A 23,514-nucleotide genomic window follows, 5' to 3' on the forward strand; every position below is an offset into this window, starting at 1 on the left:
TCACAATCCAACTGCCGTGGGCAAGGCACAAAAATTTTTGTTCTTACTATTTCTTAATTAATAAGCAACCAAGAACCAGGAATTTTCTTTTCACTCTCATCCCAATCCTAACAAATACTGACCTAAGGAAACTACAAGGCAACAATTACAGATTTTGATATGTATGCTGGGGAACAATTAGGCAAAAATGATAGTAGTTTGGGTTCCCTCATTTTACCACCATCCTATCAAAAACAGAAAACTCCATCCCAATTACCTTAGCTACAAAGGTCCTGGGCTCAGAGTTATTTTAATAACAAAGTTATTTCGGGTAAATATTAAAGGAGAAACTGTTGTTAATTAGGACACCTAATCCAAAGGCAGTGTAGGGAAAATGGGAAAAATATATGCTATGGTCACTTTTTAGTTTTTATTAGCTAAACCAACGATGGGGAGCTAAAAACAAGCTGACACAGCTGTTTCGGAATGTGCTCCTTCTCTGTTACCCCAAGTATATGTATGTATGTATATATTACCTCAGTTCTTCTCTCCATTTAGCTCAACAGGTGATTGTGAAATGTTACTGTTTCCCTAAAACTTTAATTCTTTCTCTTGGGATGCAAAAAGCAGAAGGGGAAACAAGAGAGAGAGAGAGAGAGGCATAAATCAGGGATTCTCCAGGAACAGACCCCAGGCCTATAGTGAGAGCCAATAGCTCTGTCTTAATAAACAAAGGCCAGTATACTGAGAAGATTCAAGAAAACATGGAGTAAGGAGATATAGTAGTGGCAGTGGTTATTGATGCTCATTAGACATTAAAGTCTGAATTTTTCCAAGACAAACTAATGGCTTTTTCTACCTAAATCAAACACTTTACTGTTACAGCAACCTGACATTTATTTTCTCTTGCTATCACAGGTGATGAAACAACTTTAAATGAAATACCTTGGGAAGCTATGGCCAAAATGGCAGCACTTTTCTATACTCATCCAGTTCTCTAGGCAATAAAGGCCAAATGCTCAATGTAGATTGCATAATGATTTTCTTTTACTTTTTGATACTGGGGAATGAACCCAGAACTACATCTTATTATTATTATTATTTTAAATTTTGAGACAGGGTTTCACTAAGTTGCTGAGGCTATCTTGAACTTTTGTAAATCCTCTTGTCTCACCCTCCCAAGTAGCTGGGATTACAGGTATGTACCACTGTGTCCAGCATTTGATGATTTTCTGGCTAATCTGAGTTAGTACTCAAGAAAGTCTTGGCAGGAAACAGATCAGTTTCTCTCTATATAAATAAACCTGATCTCTAGTTACATATAATAATTAGGGAGAGCCACCCAGATTCAATTCTGAGCACTGGATTCGGCTGTATTTATGTTAGCGAGATGGGGGAAAAGGAGAAGGATCATTCACACTTCATAACCTATAAATTCAGAGATGATTTATTTATTTATTTATTTGGGCACCAGGGATTGAACTCAAGGGCACTCAGCCACTGAGCCACATTCCAGGCCCTATGTTTGTATTTTATTTTTTTTAAATTTTTTTTTTAATATTTATTTTTTAGCGGACACAACATCTTTGCTGGTATGTGGTGCTGAGGATCGAACCCGGGCCGCACGCATGCCAGGCGAGAGCGCTACCGCTTGAGCCACATCCCCAGCCCTGTATTTTATTTAGAGACAGGATCTCACTGAGTTGCTTAGCACCTTGCCATTTCGAGGCTGGCTTTGAAATCGCCATCCTCTTGTCTCAGCCAACTGAGCCGCTGGGATTATAGGCATGGGCCACTGTACCTGGCAATGATTTAATTTTTACAAGTAGATTTAATGCTGATAAAAATCCAGTTTGTTAGATCTAGGGAATGGGCAAGGAGGCCTGTGGAAGAGGTGGAAATAAATATCAATAAGCCTCACTGTGGCTTATTATTAATGGAGTAGGATCTTCCAGAGAATTGAGAAGTTGCTACTATAGTTATTGCAAATGTGGATAATGGAATTTGGTGTACCAGTATTTGTTTCATGAACACACATTGGGACTGAAAAGTATTAAACAAAGAAGATCAGATTCTGCTCATTAAAGTTCTGGATTAATCTTCAAATATAAGTTGCCTCCTTAAAAGTCCATAATGCTGCATTTTAGATAACCTAGTTCATTGATCAAAGCTCAGTTTGAAAAGCAAAAGCTTAAAAGGAGATCTGGAGAAGCAAGGACTGCACTTGTTCACCAGATTCTTTAAAATATATGCACAATTTGATGTAGCCTGATGCTCCAAAGAAGAAGGGCATCATTATTGGCAGTAAATCTGAATTAGGGCTCCAAACAGGATACTACTTGGAGAAGGAGTGATATTTGTGAAGAGCTGGTATGGTGTAGTAAAAAGAATAATAGACAAAGAATCAGCTTCAGTTTTAACACTAATAGCCATGTAAACTTGGGTTAATTCCTTAATCTTTGTTTTTTTCTTAGCTATAAACCAGCTGACTATTGAGAGAAATGAATCAGATAAAGTATACTCTGGCAACCATAAGTGCTGTGTATTAATTCACACACAGAAATTAGCTTAAAACTTCTATTTATTATAAGTATTCTGTGATGATCAATATATCACCCTCAAGAGTAGACTGGATTAGGATTTTTTATTCATTTATTATTCATTTATTTATTTTTTGGACTGGATTGGAGATTGAACCCAGGAATGCTTTACAACTGGGCTACATCCCCAGCTCTTTTTATATTTTTGTTTTGACATAGGGTCTTGCTAAGTTGCTGAAGTTGGCCTTGAACTTGTGATCCTCCTGTCTCAGCCTCCAGAGTTATTTGGATTATAGGCATGTGCCATCATGTCAGTTTGTTTTTATTTCTGTTTTTTTTTTTTTTTAAATAATGTGAAGATTCTATCTTTGGTATCAACAGCAATGCAAAGCCATCTCCACCTGGGGATCTCAGGTTAGGATAATATAGGGAAAAAAGAGCTCAGAAAGACAGAAATCCCCCCTCCAAAGAATTGGAAATCTCAGTATTTCTACACTGTTTGACTACTTTTAGAAAAGACTACAGGGAAAGAACAACTAAAGTACCAGGAATGAAATCTCAGTCATCTGAGTTAGTTAGACATTTCTTATTAAGCTTAGGATTTGAAAACTGAGAATCCCCTTGGAAAGGGTCAGTCCCAAATCACAGTGTTAAGGACTTAGGGTTTTTCTGCTCCATGTTTTTTTTTTGTTTTGTTTGTTTGTTTGTTTGTTTTTTCTTCCTGTTATTATACTGGGGAAGAATGTACTTAAAATGAGTTGGTACCAGCATAGGGCCCCAAAGTAGGGCTTCTCTCACCTCCACCCTGAATTATCCTTTGGGATGGGACTGAGAAATTGAAATGAAGATTCTTATGAATGCTTTGCAGGAAAATGGAGAATATTAGGCACTGGGAGGTTAACATAGCAAGCAGCAGCTTTTGCCAGAATTATAGGTAAGTAATGGACAATCATATAAAAGGACATTATTTAGTTCATTCTAAGGCACACAGGTCCTTTAGGTCCTTTCTAAGGTCATCTTACACACTGCTTTGTCTCAAAGAGAAAACTATGTAGACAGAGGCATTCCTTGTATATTTATGTATGTGTATATATTATTTTTTTCTACAGATACAAAACATTCCTTATGCTGTATCAGGGATAAGCTCTCCACATTTTTCCCCAGACTCAGAAAAGGTAGCCAGAAGACACCTGTTCTTTAACCTTACTATAAATATATGTTTGAAAATGCCCAATTCCAGCAAATGTCTGGGAGGGAGCAGTACCCATCCCAGACACACTTATTTGGTTTTGTTCTCTATTCAGGACTCAAAGTGAATCAGCAACAATAAAAATTAAGTCATTGAGCAAGAGCCATTTTTTTTTTAAATGGGGAAAAATATCCAGTGTTGCAAAAACCACAAGTTTATTCCACAAGCGGCCATGCATGGAGCAAACCCATTCTGCTGAAAAGATTGTAGCAAAACAAATCTAAAAGTAAGAAGAGATATAGATCACACAAAGGTACCTAAAAATCTGCCTTCTCTTGTGAGAGCTAGAAGAAAAGGCTTCTTTGGAGAGTCTGTTGGTTAACATAAACAAACAAACAAACAAAAACAACAAAATAAAAGCATCATTACAGGATTACATTAACCTCACTGATAAAGCTCAATGAAAAGCAGGGAACATGCTAAGTGGTACTAACCTGATGTCATTTAGATATCCGTTCTGGCCAGTCTAGGTGAGGGGGAGAAAACGGAAAATAACTTATAAGAAAACAGCATGGCATAACCAAAAAGGATGTCCATGATGCTATGAATACCCAAGGTCCTCAAACCAAAGCTCACCCCACCAACAGGGAGAGAGGGAGCAAGGACAGAATGACCCATTCCCACATACCCAATCTGCTTTCTCACCTTTAATGGGAAAGAACATTTGGTGCTTTTAGCCTTCCCACAGAATGTTTAAAAAGAAGACTGATAAAGGGAGGATATGAAAAGGAGGAAATGTAAAGTTATTAACCTATTATTATTTCTTTTTAGCTCTAAATTTATTGCTCTAGGAATAAGCTGAGAATAATAATTGATGGGCTTGTTCCTAAAGGGTGTGTTCAAAGGAAGGGAAAGGGAGGTATGAGAAATAAACTTCATTTTTTGGAATTAACCTCAATGGCTAGTCCCTTTGTGTCCTTTACTAGACTTGCCAAATGAAAGACAATGTGACCTGAATCCAAGAAAGGGTAGGATATTAGGGAAGCAGGTACTTTTTAGAGCCTAGGAAAAAAAATGTGAAAATTAAAAGTCTGAAATATTCCCATGGGGGATTATTTTCTGACAAAGTCACTGAGCTGAGTGAAGTGAGCATCACACTGGATTCCCAAGCCTTAGAAAAAGGTACTAAGAGTATCCAGTTGCTTAGCAGAGTGGGCTCTATGCAGAACAGAGCCTACATTGAGCAGCTGTCCCAATACACAGCTAAGGCTCCAGAGAAAGCTGCAGCAATAGCATTTCCATCCAAACACCCTTCCTGCCACTTTCCTTTCTTTTTGGCTTGCCTCCTATCTCTACACCACCCATTTGCCCCCCACCAAACTTACAACTCTACCCTTAATCACTCTCTCTGGCCAAGCTTCTCTCCATATGGAATATTTGGAGGATGGTGGGCTTTGGCCACTTTTCATCATCTAGACCTCTGAGATTCCCAAGGCCTCTACCATAAGAGCTAGGAAGGGCTGAAACCAAAGTGATATATACCAAGGATTTAACAAAGAATACATATATTAGTAGAGGCTTGAAAGGCTAGAAATCAGGAGAGAAAAAAAGGACAGAAGAGCTAACTTTACTTTCGTTATGGCTCTAGGTAGATACATTCCATTGTTGCTGATAACCTACCATAAGCTGCCTGTGCTTTCAGAACCTCTGTGGCTTTGTTAAAGACTGTCATTCTCCACGTGTCAGTAAAGCACAGGAGTGTGTTATAGTCAGCCAGCTAAGGTATGTTGTCACTGGGGCTTCTTAATCTGAAAAGCCTTGGGCAAAATAAGCTATGGGGAGGTGGTTTACATTAGGAGTTAAGAACATGGACTCTGAAGTCAGACTGCTGAATTCAAACACCTGCTCTTAAGCTAATGACTTTAGGTGATTATTTAACATCTAAATGCCTTACTTTCTCATTTATAAAATGGGAAAAATAATGTAACCTATCTCATAGGCCTAGTGAGAGGAATACATGAGTTAATCTACAGAGAGTACTAAGAACAATGACAGAAAGATAATAAGTGCTATATGAGTGTTTGCTATTATTATCCACCAACCTGCTCTATCCACAATTTAGAGTCATCACTGGTCACAACTGTGTACAAATGACATCTCTCCTCTCATTCCACCCAATTTATTTGCAGGTAAAAGCAGAGAACCTTCTTTGGGACATGGTGGGATAATTTGGAGGATGGACTTTACTGACTCAGAATAGGTTATAAAACAGTAGGTAAGAAGATTCCTTCTCCTTGGACTTTAGGCCAGAATACTTATGATGTATCAGTCCCCACTGAGGATCCTTAGAAGCACTTGGCTCTCCTGAGATAATGGAACCAGTATATAGAGGAATTCAGATTTTAGTTATAGACAATATTTTTATGAATGAGGTGATGATGAAAAGATACATATACATAGAAAAAAATTTTGGCCTGGCTGAGAAAGGAGAGAGTGGGGGAATGGGAGAAGAGTGTTCATATAAGTATATAGATTAGCTTTTGTTGCTAATCTGACTGTGAGATGCTGCTGCTACTGAAACTTTACATTTCTGGAGATTTGGTCATCTCTTGACTACCCATGCCCTTTCCTAAGGTTCTGCTATATATTTTTTTCAACTGGTAGGCAATGGCAACAGATACAGGGATACCAAGTCTATTAGATATGGCCCATAATTCTTAAGAATAAAAAGTTGCCTAAACTGATTAATGCTGCCTTTTGAATCATAAAGCCAGTCCTGTTCTATGAAGCAAGGTAAGAAAATATAGGAAGAAGGAAACTTCCCATTCAGGTAGCAACTGGAGGGAACAGGGGTACCCTCTGTGTATGTAGAATGTGGAGCTTAGAGATGATGGATGCCAGAACAGAGCTCTAACAATCACCAACATATCCTAGAAACAAGGCTAGTCAAACAAGATGAATGTAGAGCCTGTATGGACATCAAGTCTTCTACTTAGAAGCAAAGATGCCTAAAATGAATAGTGGGAATCTAAGAGGGTAAGTGGGAGGAGGGTTTGACAGGCAAGATTCAGGGCTCTTCCATCAGCCCTGCCAAAACCATTTCTATTTTCAGTCTATTCATATTTACCAAATTCAGCCATTCCAAGTTTCAGTTCTCTTTGTATACCACAGAGTAGAACATATTAAAAATAATACAAATAAAACCTGCAGCTTCCCAATAAGCCATATTTAATTTCAGAGGTCAAACCTGGGACTGGCTGATGTTGGTTTAAAAAAAAAAAAAAGGGAAACAAACCAAAAAACCCAACAACATTTATGGAGGGTTATTCCATTCACAGTTCCAAAGATTAAGAGCTAAAAGCTATGGTCTGACAACTCTCAGAAGCTACACTTACCTCTCGGGCAAATATTCTCTCTCGGACCCTTTGATATTCCTCCTCTCTCTCTTCTATTGACTTGCTCCTCCTTCCATCCTGCAATGGAACTCTGATCTAGATCGATGAGCAGAATTAAGCTAGTTAAGTTCTCCTCGTACTGCAAGCTCACTGCACACCAGCAAGGAAGAGAAACCGGGAAAGTTTATAGTTGCCATCAAAAAAATGGAAAAAAAAAAAGAAATAAAATTTCCAGTCCTGGACAGGTTTCACTGGGTACATCTGACCATGCAGTTTGGGAGATCAGGTTTTCTGGATGGTTAATGATTCTTCTTCTCCCCACTCCCCCCAGGATATCAAGAAAACTATTTATAAGAATTAGGGTTGCTTCCCTGTAGTAATCAGGTACTATCTATCTAGTCAATAAGGATCAGAAAATATCCCTGAGAAAATAAACAACATTGCTTTAGAGGGAAAGTAAGGGATAGAAAGAAGCTAGAGAGGGAAAAGAACAGTTGTTTAGCAGAGCTGAATGTAGAAGAAGAGGTTTATAGAACTAGCACATGACATTATCCCTTTAGTCACTAGTCCTGTGACCTGAAGACCCAAGTCACACACAGCTTTGCAAAGAGGGCCTTGGAAATGAAATCCCAAAAGTGAAGCGAAACTCAAAGCCTAAGTCATTTTTCTCATCTTAATTATAGCAACCGAAGGGCAGTAAGGAGAGAGATAAATAGAGAATAAGAACAAAGTGACACATAGAGAAACGAAGAACAGAATACAAAGAAGGATGGGCAGAGAAAGGAAAAGGTAAATGAAGTACTGTGAAGGGAGAGGACAGGCAGAAAGGGAAAAGAAGGAAATGGAGGACAGAGAACTTTATGTTCTCTGACAAATGCAGTGAAGTGACTAGCAGGAATGTCTAGGCAGATCACCTCTGGCGCTAGCCATCACCTAACTCCCGGTGTCACTGTCTTTTCCTCTCCTGACCTGCCTCTTGTGAATACTGTCCTGGGGAGGATATAGCAGAGGACCTTTTCCATATTGCTCAGAAAGGCAAGGAGCTGTAAGGGAGAATTCATCAAATGAACATCACCAGGCTATAGATCATTCTGACTTTCAATTAGAGGCTTTGAAAGCTTCAGACGAAGCAACCAAGGAGTCTGCTATTCTAGGCTGATGCTCCTGATTTTCACTGGTCTCTATAGGTAGCCACAACTTCAGGTATTTCTACTTTGATTAGATTCAGTCCTCACTTCTCACTAACCTTAATACCCTATATACTACTAATTGTCATTCTACAAATTCTATTCCAAGAAGACACAGGACCTCAAGGAGCTATATTATCCCCAGTCCCTAGCACTGGTAAATCAATGGTACAGTAGGAAGAGCATAATGGGCTGGGAGGGGTCAGGCAGAATCTCAGCTGTCACCTTCCAGTAACATGACTTCAGGCAATTAATTTATTTCTTAGCCTCAGTTTTCTTATCTGTAAAGAGGGGCTGATACCCCAAATACATTGGGTTGTGAAGAGAATTAAAAGAAATAATGCATGTAACATTTAGAATAGAGCCTAGTTCAGGGAAAACACTCAATAAAATAGCAATGCTATGTTTATTATTAATATCCCAGAGAGAAGTACACAGAGTCTACCCTATTATGGATCAAGTCTGAAGCTGAGAGATAAAAAGTTTACAGTAGAGGCAGATTCTACTTTGCCCCAATTTGCCTCTAGGACTGAATAATTCCTGATCCACAGAAAAGGGGTTTTGGAAAAATGGATAGAAGGGCATCAGGATGGAAAGACTCTTTCTTGTTTTTTTAAAATTTAGTTCCGTCTTTTTGTATGTTTTTTTTGTTGTTATTGTTTTGTTTTGTTTTCAATCAGACCCAGCGTGTTTGTCCACATTAGATAATGACACTTCAAAAAGACTCCTCTAATATTCAAGCAGCAGGATGGGTCCTGGTATCAAGACCACACAATATCCTAAGAAAACTAATTTTGACTCTAGATATTATTATAGTTATCATTAATTAGCAAGACAATAATGTCTCTAACCAACCACACTTTCCAAATCTAACCCCCTTTGGAGGTTAAGCAGAAGCAGGCTGGATCTAACCTCTACTTAGGGAGGAAACCTGCAAACAATCACTATCTGAAGGGTTTATCACAGGTCAGGGCAGCAGCTAGGCCTGTAAATGAAGGGTTGGGACAGGCTGTTCATTTGTTATTCTCCTAGAAGTGGATCACAAAGGGGATCATGTCTGAGGTTCCCATTAGCAAAAGTCAAATTAACTCACTCACCTTGGTGGAAGGAGTTGGGAAAAGATTAAGGAGTTTGCAGAAAGGGATCAGACACACCTTTATAATTGGTTAAATCAGACCACAACTTTGTCAGTTCAAGGCTAGTCCTCAGCTAGGATAAGAGTGGAAGTGGGATAAAGTAGCTTTTAGTGATTCCTGAAGAAATCCCTAACTATAAAAGGGGGGGGGAGAATGAAACCAACAGCTGGATCACAGCCGAGGCAGGGAGAGACCTTGCTTTGTCCAAAGTGACATGGAATTAGAAGTCAGTGGCAGACCCAAGGAGTTCTAGACCAAATGAGATCATCCAGCAAACCTCAGCACCATGTCTCTCCAGGACTAAGAGAGTGGCATCCAGCTCAATAAGTGTACTCAATCTTCAACATTAAGCCAAAGTCAACTTAGCATAGTTCAATACATTTTTCCATTCTAAGGTATTTTGAGTTTTTTCCATCCCACAAACTTCTTCTCCCTTCCCAGTTTCTCTTACTGCAGGCTCTCTCTAAAGGCCCACCCTTTTCCATTCTTCACCTGGTTATCATCTCGGTCCATACTGGCATCATCTCTCTTGAGGATGAATCTCTGCTGAAATTCGGCATTCTTCTCATCTTTTATATGTTCTGAGAACCTCTGTTCAGGGCTGGGATTTGGAAAGAATTGTGAAAGATGGGAGGAAAAAAGACCACTTTGTTAGAAAGAAGACCTCCTAGGTATAGCTCTACTACATTCCATAATCCCTATAGGGAATTTCTGAAGTCAGACATCCAAAAAGTCAAATAGATGTTTTATTGAACTCCTCTGTTCTTTATACACCTATAACTTCTCTTCCTTCAAAGTTGTATGGTCCTATCAATGAAGGTGAAGAAGAGCTAGGGCCAATCTTCAAGAAATATCAGTGCCTCTAAAATATGTTTCTAACGCTTTGTAAAAAGAAACCGGTAATATAACCGCCCATCCCCCCAACCCCTCACAGAAGAGTCATCTTGATCCTATACCTTCTTCTTCTACCCTAGCAGGTTATCCCAGGAAAGTCTACCCACTTCATAGTTTTCTCCCTTACATTCTTGTGTTGCTGGTTTTGTTGATGATGACAGCTTTCCCAGTTTGATCAACATTGTGGTCCATTCCAAAATAGGCAGCTACCCGGTGTAATAGCATCCGGTGATATGAGGTCATCTGAGGGAACTTCTTGAACTGGTTACTGAAGGGAAACCCAGGGGGAAAAGTGAAATAAGATATTATTACAGTAGCTAACTGTAATTTTTCTTACCACTGTCTAAAGAAGAGCATTTCTTAGAAAAACAGACATATTATAAAGATGATACATATTTACTCAGTGGAAACCAAAAAGATTTCTCTCAAGAGTTTATTCTGATCTACCTACTATCCTAAGACTACTTCTTAAGGCCTTGGTCCCACCCACTTGGACGAAGTTTGACAAAGGAAAAAGGGAAACTTAAGAATACAAATTCCAGGACAGGGCCTAGTTGCTGAAAAAGACATTAATTCTTTCTCAATGTATGTCTATGCAAAAACTTAAAAACCTCTGTTTTCATACATATACTTTTTTATAAGGTTAATTAGATATTTTTATTTAAGAATAAATAATTGGTTGACTATAATAATCACAACAATAATTAGTGTTGGCAAGGATGTGGAGAAGTTGAAACCTTCATACTTTACTGGTAGGGATTTAAAATGGCACAGTGCTTCATAAAACTCTTTGGGAATTCCACAAAAGTTAAACTAAAATTACCATATAACCCAGCAATTCCACTCCAAATATATATTTAAAGAAATTGTAAACATGAATCCACACAAATGTTAATTGTAGCATTACTCATAATAACCAAAAAGTAAAAAAAAAATTATGTATTTTGATTAACTGATGAATGGATTTAAAAAATGTGATCTACCCATACAGTGGATTCTTTTTTCCCCTATACATATACTTTTAATCCATTCTGATTGCTCTCTTAATTTCTTTTGTTTCCCAGTGACTAATTACTTCAAAATTCTCACTTTGAGGGAAAGACAAAAGAGAAAATTGTGTCTAAATTTCTTTCCAGTGCCCCCTCCCACCTCTAAGTGTATATTTCATACAAGTAACTTACTTGTTGTCATTAATAAATTCCAGAATCTCCTGTTCTAATTTTAGCAGCATCATTCTGTCCCTGTTTAAAAAAGATTAAAACAAAACAAAACAAAACACAGCCCTCCCATAGACATTGAAAGCAGGAATTGAAAATAACTTGTTCACTACAGAAGCTAAAGGGAGGGATATATCCAAACTCCAATGGACTGTAATGCAGAGGCTGCTGTGTCTCACTAGCCTGCACTTTGATATTGTTTTTAGTTGTAGATGGACACAATATCTTTATTTATTTATTTTTATGTGGTACTGAGGATCAAACCCATTGCCTCACATGTGAGCTACAGCCCCAGCCCTTGTACTTCGATATTTTGAAAGAGAAAACCCAAGTATACATTTTTTTAGACCTCCTCCTAATCATATGCTTTGCTATCCATATCAGAAAGCAATATATTCATATAAACACATACTTTATACTTATAAATCTATTTATTCTACATCCCTTCTGGTTATTCAGTCTTTTAAAGCAATGATCGATGATTTAGCTTATGTACAAATCAATTATGCTTTTTAATCACTGTGCTCCCAAATCTTCGTATTTCTTTGACTCTACATTCTTTTCCACAGAATTTTTTAACTCTTCCAAAAGCAGAAACTTCAATGTGAGGGTATTCTGAATTCCTCACAGAATATAAAACTATACTTGAGAAACACTCAGGGAGGGGATGGACATCCAAGATTCATAATGGAAAAATTCTGGGAAGTTGCTCGGCCTCTTGCCTCCTATTCCCTTTCTCTCTTAAACCAATCATGTTATTACCTTGGGTTCTTTTTCAGTGTATTTACAAGAAATTCATGTAGGTCTATTCCAGTGGAGTCTGTATATTCTTGGCTGGAGTCTAGAAGCACAACAACAAAAGAAATTAAAGTACATGAAATTGCCTTGTATGGTACCTAATCCCAAGTAAAACCCACAACCTGACTGAGAAGATAAGAATAGGAAAGCAGAATCAAACTTTAGGGTTTCAGCATTAAATCCAGAATGACCTTGAGTGGTAGCCCTCCAAAAGACCCCTTCACAAAAGGAAAAGTCTGGGCCATAGTGTTGCATCAAAATTATACTAAAATGCAACTTATCATTACTGAAAGGTAAGTGTATTTACTGATAGTGTTGCATCAAAATTATACTAAAATGCAACTTATCATTACTGAAAGGTAAGTGTATTTACTGAATATCCTGATTAAAATACAGTATGTTTTATTTTAGCTATAGCAAATAAATTCCAGATAAGGGAGTAGTCAAGACTGAATTTTGCAGAATCTAAATACAAATATGCCCAAATATTGACTATTTTTAATCCTAAGATTGCCTTTTCTTGTCAACTATCACTTTTACGGAATATGTCTTTTTGCTATCAGTTCAAAAGTTTAAAGCCACCTTGGTGCAGTGGTGCACACATGTAATCCCTGCAATTTAGAAGCTGAGGCTAGAGGATCACAAGTTCAAGGCCAGCCTCATCGACTTAGAGGGGCCCTAACCAACTTATTATTATTATTATTTAGTTATAGATGAACAAAATACTTTTATTTTGTTTATTTAGTTTTTTTTAATGTGGTGCTAAGGATTGAATCCAGTGCCTCACGTGTGCTAGGCAAGTACTGTACCACTGAACCACAACCCCAGTCCCCTAAGCAACTTATTGAGACCCTGTCTCAAAACAAAAAAATTATCTGGGCACAGTGACACATGCCCAGTGGCTTGGGAGAATTGTGAGTTCAAAACCAGTCTCAGCAACTTCGAGGTACTAAGCAATAAAATACAATACAAAATAGGGCTAGGGATGTGGCTTAGTGGTTGAGTATCCTGAGTTTAATCCCTGGTACTAAAAAACAAACAAACAAAAAAACTCCCAAATTAAACAGGCTGGGGATGTAACTCAGTGGTAAAGTGCCCCCCCTCCCAAAAAGGGAGCAGGTCTGCATTAAAATTTTAAAAAATTATTATTCCAGCCATCCCAAACCAAAATATATATGTTATCTGGAGGGTCTGATTATCCATGTCACCATTTATTTCATAGCACAAATAAATCAGAATTGACTACACTGTCCTCCCCTGGGTAGTACCAATGCAGACAAAGTAGCTCTCTGGGGGCATGTGAGCCCTAAACCAAAGAAAGTAAACTAGTTAGGTACCTTCCCAAGCAATCAAGTCAGCAGGACACTACAGACTACAAGTGTTTGGCTAGTAAGGCCAGTGGGTACCAGGTTTCAGGATGAGAGGAACGTATACTACAGAGCCAGGCATTAAGACAGATGAGAGACAGGGAAAGTCCTCACCTCTAGAGAGCATCTTCCTTGGGACCTTTTCTTTGTTTTTGTCCTTGTCTTCCTTTTCAGAGACATCCTTTGTGGACTTTTCCTCCTCCTTGTCAGAGGGGCAACTGATATGCAATTGAATTATATCCTTAAACAAGAGGAAAAAATAATATATTCAAAGAGGAATAAGGATTTTAACTGTCTTGCAACTTGCTTAGAATCTCAATAGAGGCAAATTTTGGGGAGGTAGCTTTATCTTATAGAAGAGTATGTTTTGTTAAATTGCTTTAGTTTTTGTTCCACCAAAAAAGTGAAGGCCCCAAGCTTTTCCTGTCAGCAGTCACACCCTACTTATAGAGCAAGAGCTCAAGTTACACCAGCTGTTCTTGACATAAAAACTGGATGGTAATGCTTCTAACCACTGGAGGAAGAATACGGGTGGGAAAACAGAATCAGCTCTGGGATCTCCTTGTTTGTATTAAAATGTATGGTCAAGACATGATGATCTATACTTCATACACTCACTCTGCCCTATCTTATTCAATAATTTCTGGGTTTTTTTATATTTATTTTTAAGGTTTTTTTTTTTTTAGTTGTAGATGGACACAATACCTTTATTAATTTTTACGTAGTGCTGGGGATTGAACCCAGTGCCTCACGTATGCTAGGCAAGCATTCTACTACTGAGCCACAATCCCAACCCCTCTGTTTTATTTTTTAAAAAGTACTTTTTTAGGCTGAGCATAGTGCGCACGCCTGTAATCCCAGTGGCTTGGGAAGCTGAGGCAGAAGGACTCCAAGTTCAAAGCCAGGCTCAGCAAAAGTGAGGCACTAAAGCAACTCAGTGAGATCCTAAAATACAAAATTGGACTGGGGACGTAGCTCAGTAGTCAAGCGTCTTTGAGTTTAATCCCTGGTACTCAGAATTTTGTTTTTGTTGACAGACCTTATTTTATTTATTTATATGTAGTGCTGAGAGTCAAACCCTGTGCCTCACACATGCTAGGCAAGCATTTTACCACGGACTACAACCCCAGCCCAATAGCTTTTGTTTTAAAGTGCCATTTTCCCTGATTTCCAAGCTTGATGTTGATACTGTGATTGCTACACCAAACCAAACAAATGCCATGCACTCAAAAGCTGTACTTATTCTTTAAACAACCTACCTGAGTTTCTAATGGCCCATCAGCAAATGGGGTGGAGGACTCTTCACATACTGCCAGACTACGTACCAATTTCAGCTTGGAATTAGACTGAAAAACAAACAAACAAACAGCTATGTATATTTCCTTCTTTGGTTCTGTTAGCTGTTGATTCCTTACTGGTTCTTCATTGTTGTTGTTTGTTTTTGATTTCTGAGTTTCCAAATAGGTCCTATTTGCCAATTCCAGGTTCAAATGAAAGGTAATTCTGCTTACAACAATAGATATGTAAAAACAAATCACAGATGGTTGGAAACCTACTTTCCTTAGCCCTCTTCTGTCTCTAGTCCAGTGCCGTAATTTCTTGACTTGAAAGTTTATTGCAAATACGTAGCAGTATAGCACTATAGAAAGACAATGGACTTGAGCCAAAAGTCCTAGTTATGACTCTTGGTTTTTGCATTTATAAGATATAAGACTCTGAGCAAATTACTTAATTTAATTGTTCTCTGTTTTTCTTCAATAAAGTCAGACTAAAAAAAAACCTAAAAGGTTGTGAAAATCAGATAATATAAAGTATATAAATATACATATCATCAAATAGTGCTTAGCATACAGTAGACAATAAATGCTAAACAACTCTAAACTTGAGATGGGAAGGGTATGAAAAGAAGAGAAAGACAAAGAAATTTTATAATACTTAGGATTTAGTATAATAAAAAGCTAATCCACCTGGTTTTCTTCTGCTGGCTCTTGAATCTCAAAAAGATCTAAAATCCATTATGCAAATCACTGCTTTCCTAGGAATCACGGAAGCCAAAAATTATAGAGTGACTCATTAGACATCTAGCTATAAACATTTACTGAGAGTTCTTACGATAAAACTAAGGTTTGCAGTGAATACCAAAGCAAAAACAGTGTGTGTACTCCAGGTAGGGGAGTACCAGAAAAGAATTTGTGAGTCTGAGGAATAACCTCAAGCTAATTCTGCTGTTAACTACTGAATGTCCTTGTTAAGTTTACTTAAATTCTGTAGCTCAAGTTTCCTCATTGCAAAATGGAAATAATAACTGTCTTATTTATGTCAAAAAATCTTGGCAGACCTAAAACAGCAGTGAATATCCTCTGTTCTAAACATTAACATCATGGCCTTCCCTGTAATTAGGCCATGTGATGCACGAGGTAGTGCTACTTATCAAATTTCTTGACCTTCTTCAAACTCAAACCACAAATTGGCTGGGCTACTCCCAAATTTTCTACCTTTAGTTTTCTAGAGGAAGGGGGTGGGCACCTCTGATGACAATCTTCCCACTATAAGGAAGGTCTAATATTCTATTATTCCCCAGCTAAATTAAAAAAGCTATCAGATAATAATATAGTCTTTCCTGAAAACTCAGCTTAAAATAATCTATGGTGTGTTGATTTTATCATACAATGATTAAAAACAAAATCCTCTTCTCTGTCCCAATGTAAAAAGTAAAACATTAAAAAAAAATAAGTCTGTATTTCTAGGATATCTGAAAATGTTGAGTCATTTCTACTAATTAGGGCAGGATTTATGTTAAGAAAAATTCAAATGGAGGGGAAAAATGTGAAAGTGAATTTCAAAACTCACACAAACAGCCAATCTCCTAAAGAAGCCAGAGTGAGCAGACAAACTGGCATTTTAGCACAACCAGTACCAAATTCTCCCAGGCTCTGCAGAAGGCTCCAGCTGGGTGTCCTTTCAGGCATCAGAAATAGATTATGATTGAATTAGAGGTAATGGAGAAAAATGAAGAAGACCTTCCACTAGGAAATATATGTGTGTGTGTGTGCATGCAACTGTGTGTATGATGCAAATTCATAATTAGGGTAGAAAGTGAAAACAAGAAAACTTGGCCAACATATAATCTGAATAAACTAGAGGTTGATGATATATCTATCTGTGAAATGTATTACTAATAACATTAGAAAATAAGCAATGAAGGAAGAAGTCTTACCTTGGCTCTTTTCCTGGCATGACCATGGTTGGATGTCCGCCTCTGTTAAAAGGGAATTGGAAAATATTAAAGATGGGGAAAATCAATACTGAAGTTAGAAGCAATATATGCTTATAGCATAAAAGCATTAACTATAAAAACTATTATAACAATTGCCAAATTTTGATGAAAATCAATATCCTTGGTGTCACTCTACTCCAACTGCAGCAATTGTGACATGAAGGGCCTTCAGATCATTCAAACCAGTCAAATCGTCATTTACCATAACTGACTTCATACCAGTCAAATCACCATTTACCATGAAGATAAAGAAAAGGAACAATTGATTTGCTGGCCTTTTTCACAGACTGAAAATACTTTTGGACAAACCATGGAATTCTCTCCTGATTAAAATGCTTCTGAAAATGTTACTATCACAGCATGAAATATTTTTTTACTCCAAGTTTGCATACAGAAGGATATTTAATTTATAATGGATATAAAATGTGGTCCCTTAACTATGATTTATAATAACATCCTTATGAGACAGATGTTGGAACATCAGAGTTCCAACTTGAGATACCCAAAATACCTGTCTCCATAAATCACTGCAAAAATGGAATGAAAAGTCTTCTTCCCATATGCCTCCATACTTGAATATGAAAATTCTCCCAGTTTTAAGCTCCTGGTGGTGAATCTCATAGCTAGCTTGTCTGGGTCAGAGATATGAGAGGGGAGAGGATAAAAAGGAAGAGGCATGGAAGAAAGGGATAAGATCTCCCAAGCAAAGGGAAGAAAGAGTGGGTAAGGAACAGGGTAGAAGCCACGTAAGATGAAGGATGAGGCTTAAGGTAGGAGGAGGGAACAGCAAATAAACTCATAGGATTTCTAAACATCTGAGATATCAAAATGTGTATGATTAGGGTATAAAGTGCAAGCAAGAAAACTCTGCCTATATATAATTTGCATAGATATTTGTTCTAAATATTACCCCACCCTTTTGGGGAAGGGTTTGGAATGTCCAACTGAGGCTGTAGGGTGGGGAAGGGGAAATAAGTCAGAGGCAGAATACCAGCATGGTCTTGGGTAGGTGAGGATTTTTCTTTCCTTGGTCCTCTTCACTAGTTAGCAAACAACACTGCCACAATGCAAAATGGAGAACTGGGAAGGTAGATGGAAAGAGTAAGAAATGATGGAGCTGGTCAATGCCAAGACCTGTTACAGCAAGGGAAGATTCACAGTCCAGAAATATGAAGCAGTATTTATCACTACTTTTTCAAATAAATAATACATATACACATCACAAACATTTAAAAGGCATAATGGAGTTATATAATTTACAGTAAATCTTTTACATCTGTCCCCCTGATAGCTGGTTCCCTCCTAAAGGATTAACCAGTATTGAAATTCTTTTAGATCCACCCAGAGACATTTTTTATGCATATGTAAGTTTATTGTACTCGTGTACACAGGTATTTTTTTTTTAAAACCATGTACACACTATTATTGTACACATTATTCTCTAAACTTTGCTGTTAAATTTTTTTCTTTTTTTCATTTTTTTTAAAGGATAGCATAGTGCAGAAGATCTACTGTCTTTCTTAATTGCTATACAGTATTTCACTGTATGGCTATAACATAACTAATTTTACCAGTCCTTAAATTGTACCATTTAGGACATTTATGATCTTTTGCTAATATAAACAACCACATCATTAAGTTTATCTATAAACAGTATATCTGTAATCCACTAACATTTTTATAAAGTATTGCTAAATTAACCTTCAAAGTGTTGTATAAATTTATACCGCTACTAACGATATATGGATCTGCTTATTTCCCAGAATGGGTAATTTTCATTAAACAGCCAAAGACATACTAAAAGCCTAACATGTAGCAGGTACTATGATTGCTACCAGAGGATATGGAGATAAAAGACAAACCTTTTCAAAGGAACTCATAATCCTGTTGGAGAAGACAGATAAATAGACAATTACAGTATAGTACATTAAGTGTGTTACAGAGGTACTCACAAAGTTTGACAGAAGCACATAATGAAGTCATCTAACTCAGACCTAGCAACATATGAGTTCATATATTAACAAGTATTGAGTGCCTGTAAGGCACTGTGTTAGAACTTAGGAATATAATTATAAGCCTAAATGACCAAAACCTGGGCTTAACGGAGCCTATAATTCAGTGAGGAAGACAAGACATTAATAATAAGAATTATATAATATAGACCTTCAGTGGGTGAGTAAGGTTGTCAAGGAGGACCTCTTGAAAAAAAGACGTATCTGGATTGAGTTTTGAGAGGTAAATAGGTATTAGATGTTGGAAGAGGGTTCAGGAGTTGAAGGAGCTCAGGGAAAGAACATTAAGGAGGGGATACCGGGAAGAGAAGGCATATACAAAAGCAAGCTTTCCCCAAACTTCAGCTTCCTTTTATAAGGGACCAAGGAATCAAATCATACTAAAACATAGAATGCCAGAGGTGATGGTTGGCAGATAAGGGACTAGGTCACAATTTACCATGCTGGGAAATCTGGGACCTAGCCTATGGCAATAAGACACACAGAAAACTTGAAGAGAATTTAAAAATTCAGTTTCTCATTTCATGACCATCTTTCTAAAGCAGCATGGTAGATGAATCAGAGGGATTACAAGTTTAAAGTCAGAAAGCCCAACAAGGAGGCCACACCAAGCTGGTTATTTATAGGATATACCTAAGTTCAATATGTGTTACCTGAAGTCTTGCCCATTATAAACAGAATTTCAGAACCTGAATTTTGCAGCACTGTATCCATGCAAAAGATACTGTGAGTTCCAACTGCTGATTCCCAAAATATATCTCACAATATTAGTAATGCAGTCCCCTTTCCTCAAAAATTTTCAGCTCCACCTCAAAACATAGACTTCCTTGACAGCATCAGTTAGATTCTTGGGGAGACTGTCAGGGTACAAGCAGAAGGAATACAGGAGGAGCAGAATTTTTAGTGCTGCTGAAGGGGTTTGGGTTCTGTTGGGAAATGGTAGAGAGGAGGGAGCTTCCTAAGGGACTCCTCCATACGATACACTGTGGCACACAAGATGATTAAAAATTTTGCAAAAGAAACAAACTCCAGTAGATGGCAGCAGCCTCTCCACCTGCTTTAGTTAGAGGCAGCAAAAGAAATCAAATTAGAAAGGTGGCAGGTCCTTTTGATCCCCATTTATGACTGTTTTTATATGCAGGTGAAGACATTTTTACAGTAAACAGGTGCTCATAAAGAACATAAAACCAACAGATGTCCTTTCTTTACTGCCTATTTTCAAAAAGTATATACAACTGGAGTTCAGAACATCATTCGTAATAGTCTCCTCAGAATAGAATAAGTTGTACTAAAAGTTCATTTAATTGTTATCTTCCATGTAATATGACAGTACATAATTAAATATTCATTTATATGTCCTGAGTATTTAAAATTCATTATTGATACTGGTGGAGGCTGGAAGTAAAGTTGAACAGTGGCAAATTGTCTACACAAACTTTGGGAGGGTGGGTGGGGAATAACAAGTCACATGTAAAAGGTAATGGAGAGAAAAGCTGCCAGGATGGAGATCTGGTAAGTTTTAAGCAGAAAGACAGTAAGAAAATAGGTAGACTAGAGACCAAAATATCTCAGAGAGCTGTCTGATTTTAATTCATCCCTTTATTTTGTAGCTGTTTTCATCTTTAAAGAGGACAAGGCTAGGTCAATTAAGTTGTCTTGAAAAATTATGTTTCAAATTTCTAGACACTCCAAAATGCTATTGCTCCTGCTAGAGTTAATGTTCTATCTCCTAGGCTTATAATAAAGGCCAATCTCAGGCTTGGGCATCAATGAAAGGATTTAGAGATTAGTCTTGAATTATGGAAGAAACCAGCAGTGACCATAGATGGAAAGGAGAGCTGTAATAGATAGGGTAGAGGAGGCTCAGAATCCAGTTAGCTGGATACCAAAAAAGAACACTGGAAGACGCTTGGCCAACTATCTACTATGTGTAATTCTGCATTGAATATGGATTTGGATGAAAAACGTAAGAACCAAAGGATGAAATTCCTCCCACTCATTCACCAAGTGGCAAGTTCAGAGACTATTTCTGACCCAGAAAATGCTGACTGTTTTAACACAGCCAGGATATGAATTTAATACTGTGTGTGAAGACAAGCAGCTCTAGTTTTAAGAATTTATTCTATGAGCCATGTTATGACTTGTTAAATATGTTTGTATACAGTTTATTTTTTAAAAATTTTTATATATATTTTTAGTTGTTGATAGATTTTTTTTTATTCATTTATTTATATGCGTGCTGAGAATCGAACCCAGTGTCTCTTACATGCTAGGCAAGCGCTCTACCACTGAGCTACAACCCCAGGCCACAGTTTATTTTTTGATAGTTAAAAAATATAAAAATGCAGCAAATGTAGCAAGAACTACTGAATGTATTAGGGATTTCATTTTGTCCTTTCTTTTTTTCTCTCTTTCTCTTTTTCTCCCTCTCTCCCTTTCTTTTGGGGATTGAACCCTTGGGCACTTTACCACTGAACTACATCCCCAGTGCATTTTTTATTTTGAGACAGGGTCTCATTAAGTTGCTTAGCACCTTGGTAAGTTGTTGTGGCGGGCCTCAAACTTGCAAGTCTCCTAATTACAGGAACATGCCATCAGGGAGATGTTTCTTTTCTGTTTTCTTTTTAAGTATTGGGGATTGAACCTGTGGGCACTTTACCACTGAACTTCATCCCCAGCCCTTTTTATTTTTTTATTTTGAGACAGGGTCTCACTAAGTTGCTTAGGGCCTTGCCAAGTTGCTAAGGCTGGCTTTGAACTTGCAATCCTCCTGTCTCAGTGGCCCCCAGTCATTGGGATTACAGCTGTGTACCACCATGCCTAGCAGGGAGAGATTTCTTGAGAGAATAAGCCCCTGCCCCAACATAAAGTACCCCCCTCTCCATATAGGGATTAATTCACCACTGAGCTACATCTCCAGCCCTTCTTATTTCTGAGATAGCAGGGTCTTGATAAATTGCTGACGTTAGCCTCAAATTTGAGATTTTCCTGCCTTGGCCTCCCCAGTAGCTGAGATTACTGGCATATACCACTATGCCTGGCTTCAGGTTGGGATTCTTAAGAAGCATCAAGTGTTGATATTGGTGGCTAGATTCTTACAGATTCTCACTTCTATTCAAATATTAAAAAGAGTGTATACAATGCTTCTAATCCTTACCTGTGTCTCCTGTCGCAAACTGGTATCTTCACCTTCTTTCTCAACTTCTTCCTTACTTGGAGTCTTAGATGTAAACTTGTTTTTGCTTACAGATTCCTCCACCAGTTTTTTTTCTGATTCTTTCATTATTTCCAGGGTCTCTTGACTAGTGTTACTGTCAGACATGTTCTTCAACAGAACACAGTAGCCTCTATGGACTCCTAAAGAAACATCAAAGGTATTAAACAGGAGGTGTGTCTCTATATTTAACATACATCTAAGACTTGTATTTCTCATGTGTGCATACACATATATATTTTTATAAATATATACATATATTTATAGTTAGAATATATTTATAAATACATACATATATATACACACACACACACACACACACACACATACACACACACCCAGTAGTCTCCCTATAACCCAGAAAGGAGTCCTTTGATAAATGCTGCTCTGGATTAATTTTTTTTCTAAATTTATTAAGGTAAAACTGACTTAATAATAAGCTGATTGACTTAAAATGATTTAAAATGTACAATTTGATGAGTTATATATAAACACCTGTGAAACTACCGCTATATTTGAAATAGTATATCCATCACAGCCAACTTTCCTCATGCTCCTTCATAATCTCTCCCTTCTTCTCACCACCTCTGGCGAATCACTGATCTGTTTTCTGTCACTATAGACTAATCTGAATTTTCAAGATTTTTTGGGGGGAGGAGGCAGGGAGAGAACTTGAACATAGGGTCTCGCCACACTCTTTTATCACTGATGAACAGGCCAGCCCCATGCATTTTCTAGAATTTTATATAAATGGAATCATACAATGTCTAAACTTTTTGACTCAGTATAATTATTTTGAAGTTTACCAGCATTAAGTTCAAAAGCAAATTAGTAGAAATCCTCTTAGCATTTCATTTGTCCTCCCTTGTTCCCTATAGAAGTTTGCTTACATTTTCAGCTCAATCACTGAAGTCACTAGATTCTCCAGAAAGAATAAAAATATATCATAAAGCTCCATTCACCACTAGAGAGAAACACTTTCCCAAGGGAGATCTTTCATAGCTACCATAAACCACAACATTGTCACCAACTTCAAGCTACTCCCCATTAAAAAAAGCAACAAAAACAGACAATGGTTACAAGATCTTAAATTCTTTATCTTAAGCAAGCTAAAAAAGCAAAGAAGAGAACTTTGTAGCTATTTGTCCTTCAGAAAGATTGGGTCTCTTCCTGAAGGAGAGTAGTATCTTCATTTCTATCTGTTATTTGGGTTCAGTTACTCTACCATCTCCCAATAATACAGATACTCCTGTATATACCGTGCAGGAGTAGCCACTCTTTATCATTTTCACTACTTGGGAAATGCTGT

General features: G+C 37.5%; 1 protein-coding gene across 17 annotated transcripts in view; it reads right to left on the reverse strand.

Moving 5' to 3' along the window:
• The window catches only part of R3HDM2 (R3H domain containing 2), a 155,388-nt gene that overhangs the window by 25,796 nt on the left and 106,078 nt on the right, over positions 1 to 23,514 (reverse strand). For 8 of the 17 annotated variants that reach the window (XM_081310452.1, XM_081310451.1, XM_081310457.1 and 5 more), the window contains 11 exons: positions 22,149 to 22,348; positions 16,920 to 16,961; positions 14,962 to 15,048; positions 13,817 to 13,943; positions 12,300 to 12,378; positions 11,502 to 11,561; positions 10,448 to 10,588; positions 9,919 to 10,027; positions 7,104 to 7,199; positions 4,203 to 4,234; positions 4,026 to 4,079 (listed from right to left, as the gene is read on the reverse strand). In XM_081310452.1, coding sequence (XP_081166578.1) covers positions 4,026 to 4,079; positions 4,203 to 4,234; positions 7,104 to 7,199; positions 9,919 to 10,027; positions 10,448 to 10,588; positions 11,502 to 11,561; positions 12,300 to 12,378; positions 13,817 to 13,943; positions 14,962 to 15,048; positions 16,920 to 16,961; positions 22,149 to 22,313 — 992 coding nt within the window. In that variant the 5' untranslated portion in view covers positions 22,314 to 22,348. Of the gene's footprint in view, positions 1 to 4,025; positions 4,080 to 4,202; positions 4,235 to 7,103; positions 7,200 to 9,918; positions 10,028 to 10,447; positions 10,589 to 11,501; positions 11,562 to 12,299; positions 12,379 to 13,816; positions 13,944 to 14,961; positions 15,049 to 16,919; positions 16,962 to 17,970; positions 18,060 to 22,148; positions 22,349 to 23,514 lie in introns of those variants that run through there. The other 9 variants (XM_081310463.1, XM_081310458.1, XM_081310462.1 and 6 more) reach the window with 5 other exon arrangements.

This window comes from Spermophilus citellus (assembly GCF_964194105.1).
Source record: "Spermophilus citellus genome assembly, chromosome: 10".
Taxonomy (NCBI): Eukaryota; Metazoa; Chordata; class Mammalia; order Rodentia; family Sciuridae; genus Spermophilus; species Spermophilus citellus.